The 18,837-nt window shown below is 38.9% G+C and overlaps 1 protein-coding gene across 2 annotated transcripts in view; it reads left to right on the top strand.

Moving 5' to 3' along the window:
* PCCA (propionyl-CoA carboxylase subunit alpha) overlaps positions 1-18,837 on the top strand; it is a 475,238-nt gene that overhangs the window by 385,439 nt on the left and 70,962 nt on the right. For both annotated transcript variants that reach the window (XM_075918750.2, XM_075918752.2), the window contains one exon: positions 7,588-7,641. In XM_075918750.2, the coding sequence (XP_075774865.2) occupies positions 7,588-7,641 (54 nt within the window). The remainder of the gene's footprint in view (positions 1-7,587; positions 7,642-18,837) is intronic.

Raw genomic sequence — 18,837 nt, 5'->3', positions numbered from 1 at the left:
CTACAATGAGTGGGTTGAGGGCAGTGGGCACATAAGGAATGGGGTTAGAGGCTGCCTCCCCAAGACAGGGGTTCATCCACCACCCATGGCAATATGGTAATGTGGGAGAAAGAAGGGGGGCAGACAAGAAGGAGAAAGAATCAGGGCATCTGGAAGAGGGTTTGTGCTTAGCCCCAACTGGGGCCATGTGAGGTGTGGTATTACACGGTGATGTATTGTCTGCACTGCATGACAATTTAAAAATACAAGGCATCCCAGCGTATGAAAATGTGTGTAGGGTTTCAAAACTTGTTAACCAACTATTCTGTTATGCAGTATTGTTGTATAATCATGTTAGTTCCAGTATTTTAGAGAGATAAAGTGGGTAGCATATAGAAAAGCTCCATGGAAGCCTGAAAGCTTATGTCTTTCACTAACTAATGTTGGTCCATCTTGTCTCTCTAACTATTCTGTTATGATTTTACATAATAGCATGATTTAGAGGAGAGCTGATGACATTTTGCCAGGAACAGGCACAAGACCCAATAGCTAATCAAGAAGGCATTGCTGAAGTGTTTAACTAAACAAGTAAAACAGGTGAACATGTTCCAAGATGAGAATTGCTCCCCAAAACATGGGTAAGTTTGTCTCATTTGGTGGTTATACTATGTAGTCTTTAGACAATAAATCTAGCTAAACTTCAGCTAGTCTTGAACATTCTTAATTATGAACCCCAAGTGTTGTCAATCAGTTGGCACATGAACCTCTCTACTGTCAGGTGGAAGGATTAGGTGATCCATCTCTTGAGCTTTACATTTCCCAAGTGCACCCAACTACCCTGTAGTTGAATAAATTAATGTAGCTCTAATTGGTAGTTATTGATGCAGTTTAATAATTTATACTGTGTAACTCTTAACAGCTCTTCAAGGCACAGCCCTGGTTAGGCAAGTTCCTTAATGCAAGCCTTCTGCAAGTATCAGAGGTAGGAAAGGCACGTGTGCAGACTCTTGTTGCCTCCAGCAGATCTTTGAGGTCCAGATGGATCAGGGCTGGTTGTGGGGGTTACCCCAGGTCTCATGCAAGTGTGGAGAACTGTGAAGGAAGAAATTTGGGGAAATTTTTCTAATAAAAAATGGTTTTTTGCCATTTCTCTACTGTAGGAACAAATCACATGCAGGTATAGTCGATTATTTTCGTAGATTAAATCATCAAAAATGTCTAATAATTTTGGATGAATCAGTATTTGGGTTTCCAACATGATAAACCTCAGAATTGATTTTGGAAAAGTGTTGGTACCCACAATGCCAGTTGAATCCAGTGAACATTTCTGAAAATAATTGTGTCAAATTGGAAACCCATTGATGCACTGTACAGTAATGGCTGCTTTTAAAAAAATTAGCTATAATATTTAAAATGTGTTCAGAATATTCACACATTTTATCGGGCTGATATATTATTGTAATTATTTTAGTTATTTTTTAGACTTTATTCTTTTCATTTTACCCCATTGTTTTTCCTTTGTACCAAGCATTGCTATATATTATAAATGCATGCCAGCAATACACCAATAATATGTACATATTTTATTTCTAAAAACCCAAGCACTCTCCAGTCTTACCTTGAGCAAATGAAGTAGTTTTCAGTATCACAAAATATAATTTGTTGGCTAGAATTTAATGTATTTTTTCTTGTTAGTGAATAATCCTTTTGACTCAACACATTAGTTGTTCATTTGTAAACAAAGCAACTGCTATTGGTCTGTTTCAGTTTCTTTGTTTGCAGTAATTTCTTCTCTCCACCTGCTCACTGCAGGTAGTCTGCAGATCCAAAAGTATCTGAACACTTTTGGCAAATTCCTTGAGATATACATTCTAATGCCTGTATCTGTTCAGTGTATCTTGTCTGTCTCTCCATCATATATTATAGTTTGTGGGGGAGTTTTCCATCCCTTACCCCTCATTTATAATTTATTTCAATTTCATTTTTATCTAAAGGTACTCACCCATTGCAGGTTTAAATACTAAGCTGATCATAACCCTACTGCGTCATACATTGAATAGCTCACTGATACCCAACTAAGTGGAACTAATTTTCTATGGCAAAGCAGAAGAATTTGTCATACAAAACTCTTGTAATTTAGTGGGAAACACCAGATTGAACTGATTCCTTGTAAAATGTTTGCATTATTCCATATAGTCAAAGAGATGTGTGCAATTGCATTCATATCTGTACTTGGATGGATTTACACTTCATAATTATATACTTTGTTAATTCAGATTACATCCTGAATGTGCATGTTATATTTGTGTTTGTATATAAATACATACATACAACATAATATATACAAAACCACATGTATATAATATTAATAATTATATGTGAATTTGATAGGTTTTTTAATTTAAATGCTTTGTAAAGTTAAAACATCTTTTCCAGAAGTTTTTTAGTTTAGTTGTCTGATGCAAGAGTTCCCATGGGGGAAAAAAAAGTACTACAGTTTTAAATGGGATTTTGTTAACTTAGAAGCTGAACCTGTAATAATTTAATCAAAAAGAAAAAAATATTTTTTTAAATCCTATGATTCATACATACGACATAATGTTACTATTTTTACTGGAGAAAATATATTTAGGCTTTGTGAAAACAGTGGAAATATGCTTTGCATTAATTATTTTCTGCTTCAGACCTCTAAGCAAATGTTTTGCAAGTTATATTTTAAAAGATTTTTACATGTTGCATGAAATTAGCCATTCTTTCTGGCTGTTTGCATTTGATTACTTTCCTGTTATCACATGTAATATGTAACTGTATTAGAATGTATAGTTCATGAAAATATACAACTTAGAGTAGGTGGAAACTGATGTATTCTTTTTCTAAAAACATAGAAAATAGAAGTTACTGTTAGTCACCTTCTTTTATTTTCCTGAAAACATCAGTTGCATTTACAAAGCTCAGAAACAAGCCCACCAGTAGAACAGAAATAACTCCTTTCATTAAGCTTAAAAAATCTAATCGCATTTAACAGCTGAGATTTATTTACAACTGTAATTTGAAACATTAATTATGATAATGTGCTGACTTCTTTTGTAATAGGCTGTTTCAAAGCCTGGCAGTTTTCTTTTTGGTCTTGGTAGCATATGGTTGATTTGGAGAGTCTATCCACTTTTTTGTTTTTAATATGCCCAGAAGGAAAATTTATTTTCCCCCCTCTGTGTTTTTTAATTTTCTTCTCCTTCCCCCACCCTGACTTATTTCTCCTCACTCAGTTAATTTGAGGGATGGATTTTAGTGCTTACAGTGAACTCTTAATACCATTGAAGACTGAATGCTGCACTGCATATTGGATACAGTGCAAGCAGGTGCCGTGGGGACTTCCCTTACTGCAGTGTCTATGTCCTTTCAACGACGACAGGCTAAATAAGGGAGAGGGTATTTATCATCTTATACCTGATGCTGTGGTTATGGAAGAAAACTTCTGGGTATCAATATAAATTTGGATTTAGGTTGTAAATTCTAGTTTAGATGTTTTTGAATTTATTTTCTAGATGATTCAACAGGTATTACAAGTAGACATTTTAGTGGTGAAGTCCTTGCATTCTTTAAATCTGACTTGGTAAATCTCCAAGCATGCAAGAATATCTTACCTGTGAGTAGTCTCATTTGAAATAAAAGGACTTATCATGTGAGTAAAGACTACCCACATGAGGAAAGGTTCCCAGGATCTGATCCATAGCTACAAAAACCCGCAAGACCATTCACAATACTAGACGATTGCTTTAAAAATATTTAAAGGAAAAATAGAGACAATTTTTTTTGTTTCATGATCCTCTATAAAATGAGTGATGATAGTAGAGCCCCCAAAATGGAAATTTTATCAGACAGTGAAATTATTGTTAATGGCCCTTTCAAGAGGACAAAAGGGCAGCACAATAAGTGACAGCACTTTAATGAGGGTGGAGGGCAGTCCAAGGGAAAAAATTAAATCCCTTAGGTTATTTTTTTTTTCAGTGTGCCATTTTCTGACAGCTTATCAAGTGGTCAGTGCTTGTTTGTTTTGGCATACTGTTCATTCATTGTAGACTGTCGGTACTTTGTTCTTCTTTGCAGTTTCCAAAACCTGATTGTGTTTATCCTAGACTGTGGGAAAAGTGTATATTCCTGTTTCCTTTATAAAAGTAAATGTCAGGTTTTGTATGAAATTTTATTTCCCATATTTTCCATTCCATTAATCATTATTGTTGAAAAATGTCAGGCCTTGGCACATCCTTCTATGTTTTTATATGATTGTACAGATTGCGGTGTCAGTATGTGACCTATTTGCCAAAAACAAAACAAAAAAAAAGCATGCAATTTTAGCCTGTGTAGGAAAGCTATTGCTTGTATCTATAGAATATAGCTGTAAAGCATGCTATATTGTCAGAGAAGGGACAGCATTTAACTTAGTACTGCTATTGTGTAGCATTTTGTCACTTCATTGTAATTGTTTTTAAAATGTGAACATACTAAAGATAGCTGTCCGTGTTTGCATTTTATACCTTTCCTTGCAAAATAGTGTATATTCTTCCATACATATCTATACACTAGACATATTGTATGAGTATATCTCTTTAAATTTAGAGCCATAGTATGTATTTTTACACTTCTTTAATTTGGTCTTGCTTCAGAAAAATAGAGAGATGACAGAGCAAATCAGAGAATTAGTATTGTGCTAGTATTAACTATTCATGTTAAACAGTCGAGCTAATTATATTAAATATTATAATCTGTAAATCTGACACAGGAGAACATTTCCTTTATTTTACAGGTAAACGCGAAAAGCTAAATTATGCCAAAACACTTCTTCCCGTGACTTTGCTTTAGAAATATAACACAGGTTGAACTGCTCTAGAATGGCACCCTTGGGACCTGACCAGTGCCAAACCAGAGAATTTGCTGAATCACGGGAGGTCAATATTGTCTAGCAGAGTATTACCAACACTTCCACTGGTTATTGGGCTCTTAGAAGACATTTGGGGGTAAATTAGATCTAAATAACAGCACAGACCACAGAGTGCCAGGACTTGTGGCTGTAAAAAACTTTATGGGACTGCAAGAAACTTGGCCACACCTATGATAAGTGGACATTTGGTTAACTTAAAATCTTGCCAGATTAGAGCATGCCAAACTAGAGAGGTTCAACCTGAATTAAATATAATAGTTTGATCTAATGTAGAATTTATCTGTGAAATGTGTGTGCTTTGTACAGCTTTTGCACTGATGGAGGAAAAGACTCAAAAGGAACTCCTTGTATATTTCCTGTATTGAGGTTATAGGTAACCCCTGTATAACCAATAATGTACTTCCTTTTGTACTGTCCGGTACAGGCCTGGGCAAAGTAGGGCCAGTGGCCAGATTCATCCCACCAAGCCACCAGATCCAGTCCATGGACGAAGCAGGAAGCCTCAGGCAGGCTCGCTGCTTGCCCCACCCCCTCCTGCATACCACTCAGAAAAGCGGCTGCCTACTCATTTGTGTTTCACAGCTGGGGTGAGGGGGTGAGGCTTCATATGCTGTCCCCACCCCTAGCATAATCCCATTGGCCAGTTTCTGGCCATTGGGAGCTTACTGCATGCCCCTTCCTGTCCTAAGTCACAACCCAAACCCTTCTTTCACCCCAAGTTTCTTCCACTCCTCTCCCGTGCCCCAGGTCATAATTGCCGCCTTCACCCAAACTCCTTCCCAGTCCCCACATGCCCTCCTGCACCTCAATCCCTTACCCCAAGCTGTCTTCTGCGCTCAACCTCCATCCAGACACTTTGCCACCTCCATTAATATCATGGAATAGTGTGGCCCTTGACCACTTTCTAAAATCTTGAAGTGGTCTCCATCAAAAATTATTGCCAACTCCTGGTCTAGTGGCTTAATGACAGTGTGCTCTGTGAGAGGTTAGAAATTTGAGCAAACAGCCTCAAGCCCAGTAGATAACCATATGTTTCACATTTTTTTTCTGTTTTCAAAGAAGGAGCCTTGTATGCATGCATATTCAAGCACCCTGTCACAAAGAGGAGATGAAAATATCTCTTTAGGATATGTGACATGCTTCACATATACAGAGCTGAGACACTGAGTACATGAAGTGAATGTACATGCACGTGCTATCGACTCACAGACCTTAGGGTATGTCTAGACTGTGGGGGTTTTTCAGGATACTGGAGGTATCCTGGAAAAACCCTGCCACGTACAGGGAACGCATTTGCTCTTCTGCTTTTTTTCGCAGAAGAGCAGACGCACTCTTTCAGAGAGCCCTGCATACCTCATTCTGTGAGGAATAAGGGCTCCTCCAAAAGAGGAGATTTTTCTGCCATTTGGTCCTGTCTAGACAGGGCCAAATGGTGGAAAAGCAATCGGAAAAAGCTATGCAAATTGCGGAGTGCAATTTGCATAGCATTTTCAACAAAAGGCTATAGTCTAGACATAGCCTTAGAGTTGGAAAAATCCTAGGGAGTCATACCACTACAGGATTAGAAGGGATCACAAGAATCATCTAATCTAACCCTCTGCCAATGAAGCCTCCTTTTGAAAACTTCCAGTTTGTAGGGTTGGGCCAAAAGAAATTAGATGAGGTTCAGAGTCCTGAACTTAGAATGGAAGCATCCCATGTACTGCTACAAACTGGGGACCGACTTGCTAGGCAGCAGTCCTGCAGGAAAGGATCTGTGAATTACAGAAGAGAAGAAGCTGGATATGAATCAACAGTGTGCTCTTGTTGCCAGGAAAGATAGTGGCATATTGTGGTGCATTAGTAGGCGTATTGCCAGCAGATCGAGAGAAGTGATTATTTCCTTCTATTTGGCAGTGGTGAAGCCACATCTGGAGTATTATGTCCAGTTTTGCCCCTCACCCCACATTGCTATAGAAAGATAAATTGGGGAGAGTCAGGCAGAGTGCAACACAAATTATTAGAGATCTGGGCACATGACTTATGGGGAGAGGCTGAGAAACTGGGCTTATTTGTTCTGCGGAATAGAAGAGTGAACTGGGATTTGATAGCTGCCTTTAACTACCTGATGGGTGATTCCAAAGAATATTAAGCTAGGTTGTTCTCAGTGGTTGCAGATGATAGAACGAGAAGCAGTGGTCTCAAATTATAGTGTATGAGGGGGTCTAGATTGGATATTAAGAAAAACTATCTCACTAGCAGGTTGGTGAAACACTAGAACAGATCACCTAGGGAGGTGGTGGAATCTCCATCCTTTTCAGTTTTCTAAGGTCAGGCTTGACAAAACCTTGGCTGGAATGATTTGCTTGGGGTTGGTCCTGCATTGAGCAGGGAGTTGGACTAGATGATTTCCTGACATCTCTTCCAACCCTAATATTCTATGATTCTGTGTTTGTTTTCAGCACTCTTCAAAGTAAATTTGTTAAATCAAAAACTGTAATTTGAGTTTATGCATGAATCAGCTTCTTAGCATTGAAGCTTTTAAATACATTTTTGCATTATACTTATTCAGTGCAAACGTATTTCTCTACATGCTTTTTGGTTATTTCCTGCAGGCCTTACAAAAAGAAAATAGCACTGCTTCAATTTACAGAGAAAACTCCTAATTAATTTTTACACGTTTCTTTCAGTGCCTCTCTCGAGATGCAGCTGGAAACATAAGCATTCAGTTTCTAGGCACAGTGGTGAGTATTCAAGATCTACTACACTATTTTAATGCATACATAACATAGAACTTCACAAGAAAATAGGCAATTCATAATAACTGCATATATAATCCTGTGTTGATGATTTTTTTCAATATCTGTTTTAAGATATGTTTGCTTCAATGTATAGGATTCATAAAACCCCCATTCCAGATATTTCAAACTGGATGGCAGCAAAACTGTCCTTCCGTGAATGCCTCAAAATGTTTCTATTCCACATTTTACTTCACGTGAGTGTATATCTTTTTGGCCCCTAGAAGGATAAGGTGTAAATGAAAGTACACTTTTAAGAAATAATAGACTTTAAACTTGTATTGTATTGGAATATATTCAGATTTCATTCCATTTTTTTCCTTCCCCCACTCTATGATCAGCCACTGGTGTTCTGACATCTTTCTCTGGGCCCAGGGTTGATTTTTTCACTTTGTACACTTCACCCTCAAAGCATTGTAACAGTCATCCTCCCAGCTAGGGAGAACTAGAGGGCAATAGTTTTTTTTAATGGGTGATTCAAAGCACTTTCTCCATCATCATCATCATCTCACTGTACTCTGAGGAGCTGAGAGGGCTCTTTCTACAGCCAGATCTCTAGCATGGGAGGACTAAGTAATCAGACTGATCCTCTGCCTCTTTCTTTTATCTTGGGTACGCATTTGAAAGATGGAAAACAAAATTGGGTGTTAAGTGATAGATGCTTCTAAGTCTGTGTACTCTGTATCAAAATGGTATCTTAATTCTCTCAGTGGTTAAAGTGATACTTAAAGTATCATAATTGAATTTTTCCAAGTTAATTATAAACTTAAGGTTTTGAAGAGGAAAAAAAAGTAAAATTAAATTACCTGTAATAACACCTGTTCAGGGGTTGTGCTTTTACTTGGGTTTCATGCATTACCAATCACATTATTGGTATTTAACAATCAGCACAAAATGTCCTATTTTTGAAGTTGGGCTTTGGCACTGGTCATTTATTTTGCAGGAAAGGATGTTGCTACGTGGCTGATAGTCTTACCTCAGAAAAAAAATACTTCAGGCTGTCTCACATAAGCATACTAACACACATCTTGGTTGTTTAACAGTAAAACATCAAAGTAAACTTTAATCAAAATTCTATTTCTCAGCCTCAGCAAACTTTGAAAGGTACTGGTCAAATCCATGACTAGTGACTTTCTTTTTTTAAGTCAGATGTGAGTATGTGTTTTAATTATTTATTACTATTAGTATTAATTTATAATATGATAATTTCAGGAGTCCCATTGATACACCAGTACCTCATTGTGTGGTAAGCTCTGCAAACGCAAAAAAGGCAGTCCATATCCTAAAAACCTTACAGTCTTAATGTGCTTTTAGCTTTAAGAAGGTGAGAGTAAAACAAATAGTGTACATTTGTTTAATTCGCTATTGCTGACGACTACTATCTTAACTAAAACTGATATTTATTAGCTCACGTTGCTTTAGCAGTCCTGCATCTTTTCAGAAAACCTAATTATTTAACGAAGAAGAAAAAAAATATGTTTTTGGAGAGGGGGAAGGAGGAGAAGAAGTTAAAAGAAAGCCACTTAGTGTGCACTGTCAGCCATTTAATGAATATGATGTAATATAAACTAGTCCTGACATGTTTCGTGTTGGTTGAAGGTAAAGAGAAAATTTTAATCAGCAGATTAGAGAAACAGTAATGGATACAAACCTTTTTCTAAGTCTGCTTTCCAGGCTCTATGTAAGATATTTTCAGGGTTTAGAAGCAGAATTGATCACCCCATGCTATGGAAAAAGTTAGCATTCTTCTGACTTGTGATAGGTGAAAGTTGGAGGGATGCATGGTTAAATAAGAGAATTCTGAACTTTGTCGTCTTTGCCAGTTTCTTGGTACCTCAAAGTCCTCCTCTCTACCTGTGTTGCTCTCCATGGTATCTATGCTCCTCTTCATGCTCCTCACCTTTTCACCTTCCTTCCTCATGTCTTTATTTTTATTAACTAATTTCCTGCCTTCCCTGCACGTCAATCTAGTGCTCAATATAGAAGAAGAGATTTAAAAAAATCAGAACTGACATATTTGTCAGCTGTCACTGAGCACTTTGTTTATGTACTGTGCCCCTTTTCTATACCATGTATCTGAGTTTTTCATCAGATTATACACTCTGGGCCAAGAACAGCATCTTCCTATATGTTTATAGGGCATAGGGAAAAGGGCTGGTATGGATTAGTGCTTTTGGAGCTCTGCTATAATATTAATAATAATAATAACTAACAAAATATATTTCAAAGCCAATAAAGAGCATCCCTTTCTCCACTTCTAGAATCTGTTTTTAAGAACTCCAGTATGTAAACATTGTCTTTAGTAGCAGAAATAGGGCTAGTCGGTGCATTAGGAGGTTGGCTGTGAGTTTTTTCCCCTACGAACACTGTATGCTTGAAATAAATGTTTGGTGATATATGATATGTAGATTCTTCAGTATGGGTATGTCTACACTGCCACCCTAGTTCGAACTAGAATCATAGAATCATAGGACTGGAAGGGACCTCGAGAGGTCATCGAGTCCAGTCCCCCGCCCTCCAGGCAGGACCAAGCTCCGTCTACACCATCCCTGACAGATGACTATCCAACCTGTTCTTAAATATCTCCAGCGAGGGAGATTCCACCACCTCCCTTGGCAATTTATTCCAATATTTGATCACCCTGACAGTTAGGAATTTTTTACTAATGTCCAATCTAAACCTCCCTTGCTGCACTTTAAGCCCATTACTCCTTGTCCTGTCCTCAGAAACCAAGAGGAACAAATTTTCTCCTTCCTCCTTGTTACATCCTTTTAGATATTTGAAAACCGCTATCATGTCCCCCCTTAATCTTCTTTTTTCCAAACTAAACAAGCCCAGTTCATGAAGCCTGGCTTCATAGGTCATGTTCTCTAGACCTTTAATCATTCTTGTCGCTCTTCTCTGTACCCTTTCCAATTTCTCCACATCTTTCTTGAAATGTGGCGCCCAGAACTGGACACAGTACTCCAGCTGAGGCCTAACTAGTGCAGAGTAGAGTGGCAGAATGACTTCACGAGTTTTGCTTACACAACACACCTGTTGATACTTCCTAGAATCATACAGGCAGTCCCCGACTTACGCGGATCCGCCTTATGTCGGATCCGCACTTACGAACGGGGCTTTTCTCGCCCCGGAGCTCGCGGGCGGCGGGACCGCCCAGAGCGCAGCGGTCCCGCCACCACATCCTCCAGGGCGAGAAAAGCTGCTCCGGGTCTCCCTGGTGTGCTGGGGGGGACTCCCCAGCACAGCAGAGAGACCCAAGCAAAGCTGCACAGGCGGCGGGACCCCACTGCCCGTGCGGCTTTGCTCCTTTGCCCCGGAGCAAAACCGGACAGGCAGCGGGGTCCCCCGCCTCTGCGGCTTTGCTCCTGTCTCCCTGCTGTGCTGGGGGGGCGGGGACTCCCACCCAGCACAGCAGGGAGACAGGAGCAAAGCCGCAGAGGCGGCGGGACCTCTGCGCCTCCGCGGCTTTGCTCGGGTCTCCCTGGTCTGCTGGGAGGGGAGGGGGCGCAGCTAGTGCCCCCCCCCCAGCAGACCAGGCTTTTGTTGCGGGACGCCTGGGGTAGAGCAGCTGGGGTGCTGCTGGGTTGGTCCTGCGGGGACCTACCCGGCAGTGCCCCAGCTGTTCTGTCCCAGGAGTCCAGATTCAGCCACTGTTGAAACTGATCAGCGGCTGATTCCAGGAAGGTGGGGGCAGAGCAACTCTGCCTAGAGCTTCCTCTAGTCAGCCGCTGATCAGTTTCAGCAGCGGCTGAATCTGGAGCCAGTTCCGACTTACATACAAATTCAACTTAAGAACAAACCTATAATCCCTATCTTGTACGTAACCCGGGGACTGCCTGTATTTGCTTTTTTTGCAACAGCATCACACTGTTGACTCATATTCAACTTGTGGTCCACTATGACCCCTAGATCCCTTTCCGCCATGCTCCTTCCTAGACAGTTGCTTCCCATCTTGTATGTATGGAACTGATTGTTCCTTCCTAAGTGGAGCACTTTGCATTTCTCTTTATCAAACTTCATCCTGTTTACCTCTGACCATTTCTCTAACTTGCTAAGGTCATTTTGAATTATGTCCCTATCCTCCAAAGAAGTTGCAACCCCACCCAGTTTGGTATCATCTGCAAACTTAATAAGCGTACTCTCTATCCCAATATCTACATCATTGATGAAGATATTGAACAGTACGGGTCCCAAAACAGACCTTTGAGGAACTCCACTTGTTATCCCTTTCCAGCAGGATTTAGCACCGTTAACAACAACTCTCTGACTGCGGTTATCCAGCCAATTATGCACCCACCTTATCGTGGCCCTATCTAAGTTATATTTGCCTAGTTTATCAATAAGAATATCATGCGAGACCGTATCAAATGCCTTACTAAAATCTAGGTATATGACATCCACCGCTTCTGCCTTATCCACAAGGCTCGTTATCCTATCAAAGAAAGCTATCAGATTAGTTTGGCATGACTTGTTCTTCACAAACCCATGCTGGCTATTCCCTATCACTTTATTACCTTCCAAGTGTTTGCATATGATTTCCTTAATTACCTGCTCCATTATCTTCCCTGGGACAGACGTTAAACTGACCGGTCTGTAGTTTCCTGGGTTGTTCTTATTCCCCTTTTTATAGATGGGCACAATATTTGCCCTTTTCCAGTCTTCTGGACTCTCCCCTGTCTTCCATGATTTTTCAAAGATCATAGCTAAAGGCTCAGATACCTCCTCTATCCTCTAACTAGAGTGGCTAATGTAGGCATTTGAACTTGCAAATGAAGCCCGGGATTTAAATATCCCAGGCTTCATTTGCATATTCCTGGGCGGGCGCCATTTTTAAATGCCTGTACTTAGAACTACCTGCCCGCAGCTACACGTGGAACGTACTAGGTATTTCGAATTAGAGCTCCTTGCAGGAGGAATAACGGTAGTTCAAATTAGGAGCTTTAATTCGAACTACTTAGTCCGTGCCGCGTGTAGCCATGGGCAGGTAGTTCGAACTACGGGCATTTAAAAATGGCATCCACCCGGGAGCATGCAAATGAAGCCCGGGATATTTAAATCCCAGGCTTCATTTTCAAGTTTGAATGCCGACATTAGCAATCCTAGTTCGAATTAGGGTGACAGTGTAGACATATCCTATCTTGCTTGCATATGCTATTCATCACTCTAGAAATTGCTTAGTAAAACCATTTTATATGATTTTAATATTCTATTGAAAGACGAAAAATAGCTTCAAGCATTCTCTGTTTCACGCGTACACAAATTCATCGTGAGTTTCAGTGCTGCAAGCAGCATGGTGCTACTTAGCACACACACCATTTACCTTTCCATCAGCACATGTTTTTAGAACCAGCTGATTGGGAGCATAGTCATCCAACTTGTCATGAGGGCATCAGCTCAGATAAAATAATTCACTTGATTCTTTGACATTAGACAGTAAAAACAGTTTTGCTACTGGTTTTTTTTTTATAAGAAATGAGTCTCAACGTCATTGTGCCAGCTGATAGACACTGAAGAGAAGCAGAGAGTGCTTCTCTGTTAGAAACCTAGTTGGTAACCCATGTGGTTAGTTGATGGACAGGAGAATTCAGCTTTGGTAGAAACACGTGCAATTTAAAAAAAAGCTTTGATTTGATTATTAATGCATAATATATAGTAAACTTGTGGAAATGTTCTGTTAAGTAGTATCAAAGGTACATGTTTTTGCTGTTTTAAAATGGAAAAAAATCATGCTACTGTTTCCAAATGAAATAGGATGACGAGTTTGATTTCCACAGTGTTGACATAATTCAGATGATCTAAATAGGGTTTTTTTTGTAATTCTTTCCTGTTACTGGACATGATGAGAATTTCCTTGCTATTTGGGCCTTTCTCTTAAGTTAGTTCATAGTGGCATTAGACAGTTTATGCATAGAGTAATAGTAACATTGAGGAGACACAGACCTGGATCAGGGCCCTGTTGCACTAGGAGTAGTAGAAACAGAATGAGAGAGGCCTGAAAAAATTAAAATCTAAGAAACAGATGTATGCAGGCAGAGAGGGAAAGTATAAGGAAACCAGGAAAACAACTCTTTCTCAATTACCTCAAGACATTGATTCTACTCTTTCTCTAAAAACTTGAAGATTTTCAACAATAAGAGATCTAAAATTAGGCTTATAATGCCTTATTTAGGCATGTGCCTGATTATCAAAAGGTACACACCCTAGGTGCACCCATTATCTTCTGCTGACCTCAGTGGGAGCTGTTGGCTCCTCGGTACTTTTGAAATCTGGCAAGGCTGTATATATAGATATAGGTGCCTAACTTTAGGCTCTGGCAAAGATTATTACCTCACATAACTTTTGATATCCTATGTTGCAACTCTGATGAGTCCTCCTGGACCCAAACCTTTTATCCCACATGCTCATAAGAACATAAGAACGGCTATCCTGGATCAGACCAAAGGTCCATCTAGCCCAGTATCATGTCTTCCAACAGTGGCTAATGCCAGATTCCCCAGAGGGAGGGAACACAACAGGCAATCTTCCCGTGACCCCTCTCCTGTCAACCATTTCAAGACAAAATGCAGAGTTGGGATTGGGCAAAGTTTAGGCATCATCTCTTTGTCTCTGGACGTCTAGGCACACACTCCAGGTGCAGACGATCTCTGAAACCCTTCTGGCAGAGGCAGTCCCTGAAACTGCTGCTGGTTCTCCCAAGCCTCCCTGGAAGCTGGTACACTCTTCTAGAGTTCCACCAAAGCTGTTGACCCTCATGTTTACTATTTTTTGGGGGGGGGAGGCACTATGGAACAGAGTAAACAAGTCTCTCTAATGGATCTAAAAGTCACTGTATTCTTACAAAGCAATTTAAAAAAACAGCTCAAGAGAGAAGCTGCAGAATTTGCTTTCATTTGCAAATTTAACACATTTAACCAAGGTTTGAACAAAGACATGAACTGGATTGGCCATTATATTCAACACCTTAATGACATCAAAAGCTAAGTATCAATCACTTGCAGCCCACTCTGTTTGCCTCATTTAGCCCAGACACTCTAACTGACAAGATTTTTTTCCTTCTCTTTCCCTCCTCATCTCCCCTCTTTTTCTGCTATTTATTTGTACCTTTGGACCCCTTGCTCCATTCATCTGAAGAAATGGGTTGTGCCCACAAAAACTCATGATACTATCCACATTTTTTGTTAGTCTTTAAGCTGCTGCAGGACCATTCGTTGTTTTTTAAGTTTTTTTAAGTAGCACATAGACTTCGCAGAGAAATTTTTAAACAGAGGTTCTTTGCTCATAGAGAAAGCACAAGAGCAAGATCTACAGATCTGTGGAAAATCAACACAACTGGCACAAATTTCTTCGCTAGCATCCTCACTACTTTTGGGTTTTCGCTGTTCTTTCAAAGGTCCCAGTACCTCCTCCTTTTCAGCCATAAGGGCCTCTGTCTTTCCTGCAACAAGCTTCCCTTAGATTGTTCAGAATTGGTGGCTAAAAGTTTCCCCATATGTCCCTTTTTAACAGCAGCTCTGAATACCTTTTTCTCTACTCCTTTTTTGCTATGGAGTTTTCATTATTCCAACCCCATCCCCTAAAAGCAGTCTGGGAGAACAAACTTCCTTTAATATTCTTAATAGTTCTATCAGAGCTGAGTCATTCAATTTTAGCAATTTTTTGTTTGTTCTGTACTGACTTCCAGACAGGTTTTGTGACATATGTGACCAATGTTTGCTAGCAAAATAGCTGCTTCAATACACATCGAAGGTTAGAATTATACACAGAGTTTGTAAAATCAATCAAAATTAATAGTTTTACTTAGACAAATTCACCAAATCATCACATCCTGTTACCTGGCTTATTGAATACTTGTTGTTTTGTGTACCTATAATAAATCTGTGAATTGTTATAGATTAAAGCTAGGGCTACAAGAACATAACTCTTCAGTTTTTCTCCTGATAATGGGCTTGCATGAGTATTTGTTTATTTCTCAAACTCCTTTCCTGTAAAATTGCTGATGCTTATAAATTGTTGGGGAACTTTTCAAGCAAGATTTAGTCAGTTTTTTTCTTCTGTTGTCTCTTTCTTGCATGCTTGCATGATCCAATTAAGCAGTGGCAAAGAATGTGAAGCTTTCACTGCTTTGAAACTATGACTCAGGTTACAATGGGTTATGTTTAATAATCTGCATTTTTTACCTATACATATCAGTCCAATTCTGATCATGCTTGCTTTTCAATATATAGTACTTCTGAAATTTCAGATTTGAAAGCATGTGTGGATTTTCAAAAGCAATTTTGAAATCTGTTAAAGCTACAGATTTTATATTTAATGGCATGTGCTGACAGTATTAATAGCAAGGAGAGAAATAATGTTGCCCTCTTTTTAATCTTGCAAAGTCTACTCTAGTTTTCCATGGGTCTTTTTGTTGTTTGGTTTTGTTTTCCCAAAATACCTTTCATTGTGTTTTTCCCCACATCAAGAGTTAAAGTTTGCTCCTCCAGAGTAAGTAGTGGGTTTGGCCTCTCGAGCCTGAAGATCACCTGGGAGTGTTGCTAGTATGAATTGAGTTCCTCTGAAGTCATAGCAGTCATTGGACTCATCCTTTTTTACTCTAGTATGATTTCTGGCAAGGGAGTTAGTGCAGAAGGGACTCTAGGGGAAAGTTAATAATTGCACCAGGAAATATTATTTTATGTGTGTATTCCTTTGAGTATGATAGCTCACATACTCTGGTCTGCTGTCACTCCAAAAATGGAGACCATGTATGCTGCTCAGAGCAGGGAGTGAGTGCCATACAAACAATTCCCTTTCAGTTATGTTCCATAGTTTAAAAACATAATAATGTATTAAGATGTATTTTGGAGGTGGGATTACAAAAAGTGCTTACGTAATTTGAGTACAAACCTCCCTGAATGTCGATAGGACTTCTGTTCCTAAATCACTTAGATGGTTTAGAAAATCCCAGCTGGAATCTCAAAGAAGTAAGTAAATACTAATGTAGTTCTTTGTGATTAGTTGTCTTTCTTTTAAAAAACAAAAAATCCTCAAGAAATTATTTCTGTTTATCAGCTGTAATATTTGAATAATTCCAGTTAATCTTTGAAGTTCGTGCTTGTTCAGAAATGGGCAGGGTCCCAAGTTTGTTGCTTCAGTTGCTGAAAAGTTAAGTTAGAATGCAGAACAGTATATATGTGTGGATTGGACTGACTATCTTTTGTAATGGCCAAAAATACCCCCAATTCCTTAAGGCCTAGATTTCAAAAAATGGGGTTACAGCCATTAGGTACCTAAAGTCTTATTCAGGCTGAATACTGATTAACTCCCATTGGCTTCAGTTGTGTAGAGCTGCTGGGTGCCCAGTGCTCTTTGGAAATATGGAGAGTTGCTTAGGTACCTAAATAAGGACTTAAGAAACTAAGTAGCAGTCAGTTATTTAAATCTTGGCCATTGTATTTAAATGAAAGCTTAACATTTCCAGTGAGCATATGCAATGGTGTCATTCGTAGGGTATGAATGTAGTATTTGAATGTCCCAGACAAATGAACAGTACTTTGTAACATCCTCTGTATTTTGTTTGATTATACTGCCTCATATTCAGCTTCTTGATGTGTTCCACACCAAGGACAAGGGTTTGGTCTTGATGGCTTCTTGAAAGATAGGTTAATAGGTTACTAAAGCATAGTTTAATTATTTTGCTATGGGTGAATTTAAGACCTACAAGCAGTGGTTGAATACTGCCATATGAAGATGATTACATCATTGTGAATGTTGAGCCTTTCTTTTTTGAGGAAGATTCCTGCTGCCAAAAAAACCCCAAACATATGTGTATCCTGCGTTTTTTAAACAGCTTTCTGATAGCTGCAGCTTTGGCATTTACCCAAGAGCTGTTTAGGAGATATTAATTTATATGGCTGAGAAGCTTAACTAGGATCTTAATGAAACAAAGACATGATGAAGTTAGTAAAGCTAATTTAAGTCTCAGAATGTACATTTTAAATTAAGTTTTTATTGATAATAAATATACTTTGTTTCTCATTAGTCTTCTAAGCATCAGCGGTAATATCTGTAAAATAAAACATGTTTTACCAAGATTTAACATTAAGAACGCTATTAATATGACCCTTGGTACAGGAGAACAATTAGATTTCAAAGTGAGCATTTAAGATGTAACAGCGATTAATGACAACCATCGAAAACAATTTTGAACTCCATCGGTTTAACTCAGGAGGGTAAACTTAATATGATAATATATCTAGTTGAATTGTATCAGCTTAGCAGGAAAGTATGCAAATATGTGACCCTTACCTAGCATCTAAATGGATGCTGTGTTGATAGATTTATCAGTTCCATTAAAGAACTTTAGGGAACTTTGGAATTTCAGCAATTGTTCCCTTGGAGGCTGAAAACCAAACCTGATCTCATACTGGGACCATTCTGGTCTGCATATTTCCATAATTTGCCTTTGCTACTAATATGACAGCAAGAAGCAAATAACTGTTTCTAATAATATCAAATAGAGTTGTGGAGGACAGCATTTTAATGTAGTAAAAGACCTCCCCGTGGGGTTGTTATTGCCACTGTAGAACAGCAGTTACACAGTTGCAACAATAGTCTCTTAATTGATTCGTTTAATTAGCAAGAGATGAAGCCTGTGCTCCATCTTGTCTTCTGATATCATGGGGGCAGCTAAAGAAAGAATTCTTTGCATTTGTCATACTTTATACTCAGGTATAAGCACAGTAAATGCAAAGTTCCAAATTCATTTTCCTGCAAAGCAAAGTTTGAATTTTTTTTGCCTTTAAAGATTTATATTATGTTTTTTATTATTAAGGTCTGCTTCACTCTTGAAGTCTAGGAACAGAATTTATGACAAAGCATTGATGTATTAGCGGAGGAAATTTGTAATCCAGATTTGCTTGCATTTTTAACCTAAATATGCAAGAAAGAACCATAGGAATAGTGGATCATTTTATTAACAGTTCACTAGATTTTGTCTGGAAGAAATAAGGTCAGATTACTGAAACTGGCCATCTGCCTTGTGCCAGATTTTTAGTTGTATTTTTGTTTCCCCTCTGGATAGACAATGAATTTACATGGCCACATGGTATAGTCGATAGCATGTGTGAGAAAAGAGATTCTCTTTGGGCTTGATTGTGA

The sequence above is a fragment of the Pelodiscus sinensis genome, chromosome 1, assembly GCF_052426305.1.
Source record: "Pelodiscus sinensis isolate ZL-2025 chromosome 1, ASM5242630v1, whole genome shotgun sequence".
In the NCBI taxonomy this organism is placed as follows: Eukaryota; Metazoa; Chordata; order Testudines; family Trionychidae; genus Pelodiscus; species Pelodiscus sinensis.
Note: the sequence above shows the minus strand (reverse complement) of the source record. Positions and strands in the feature narration are given on the sequence as shown.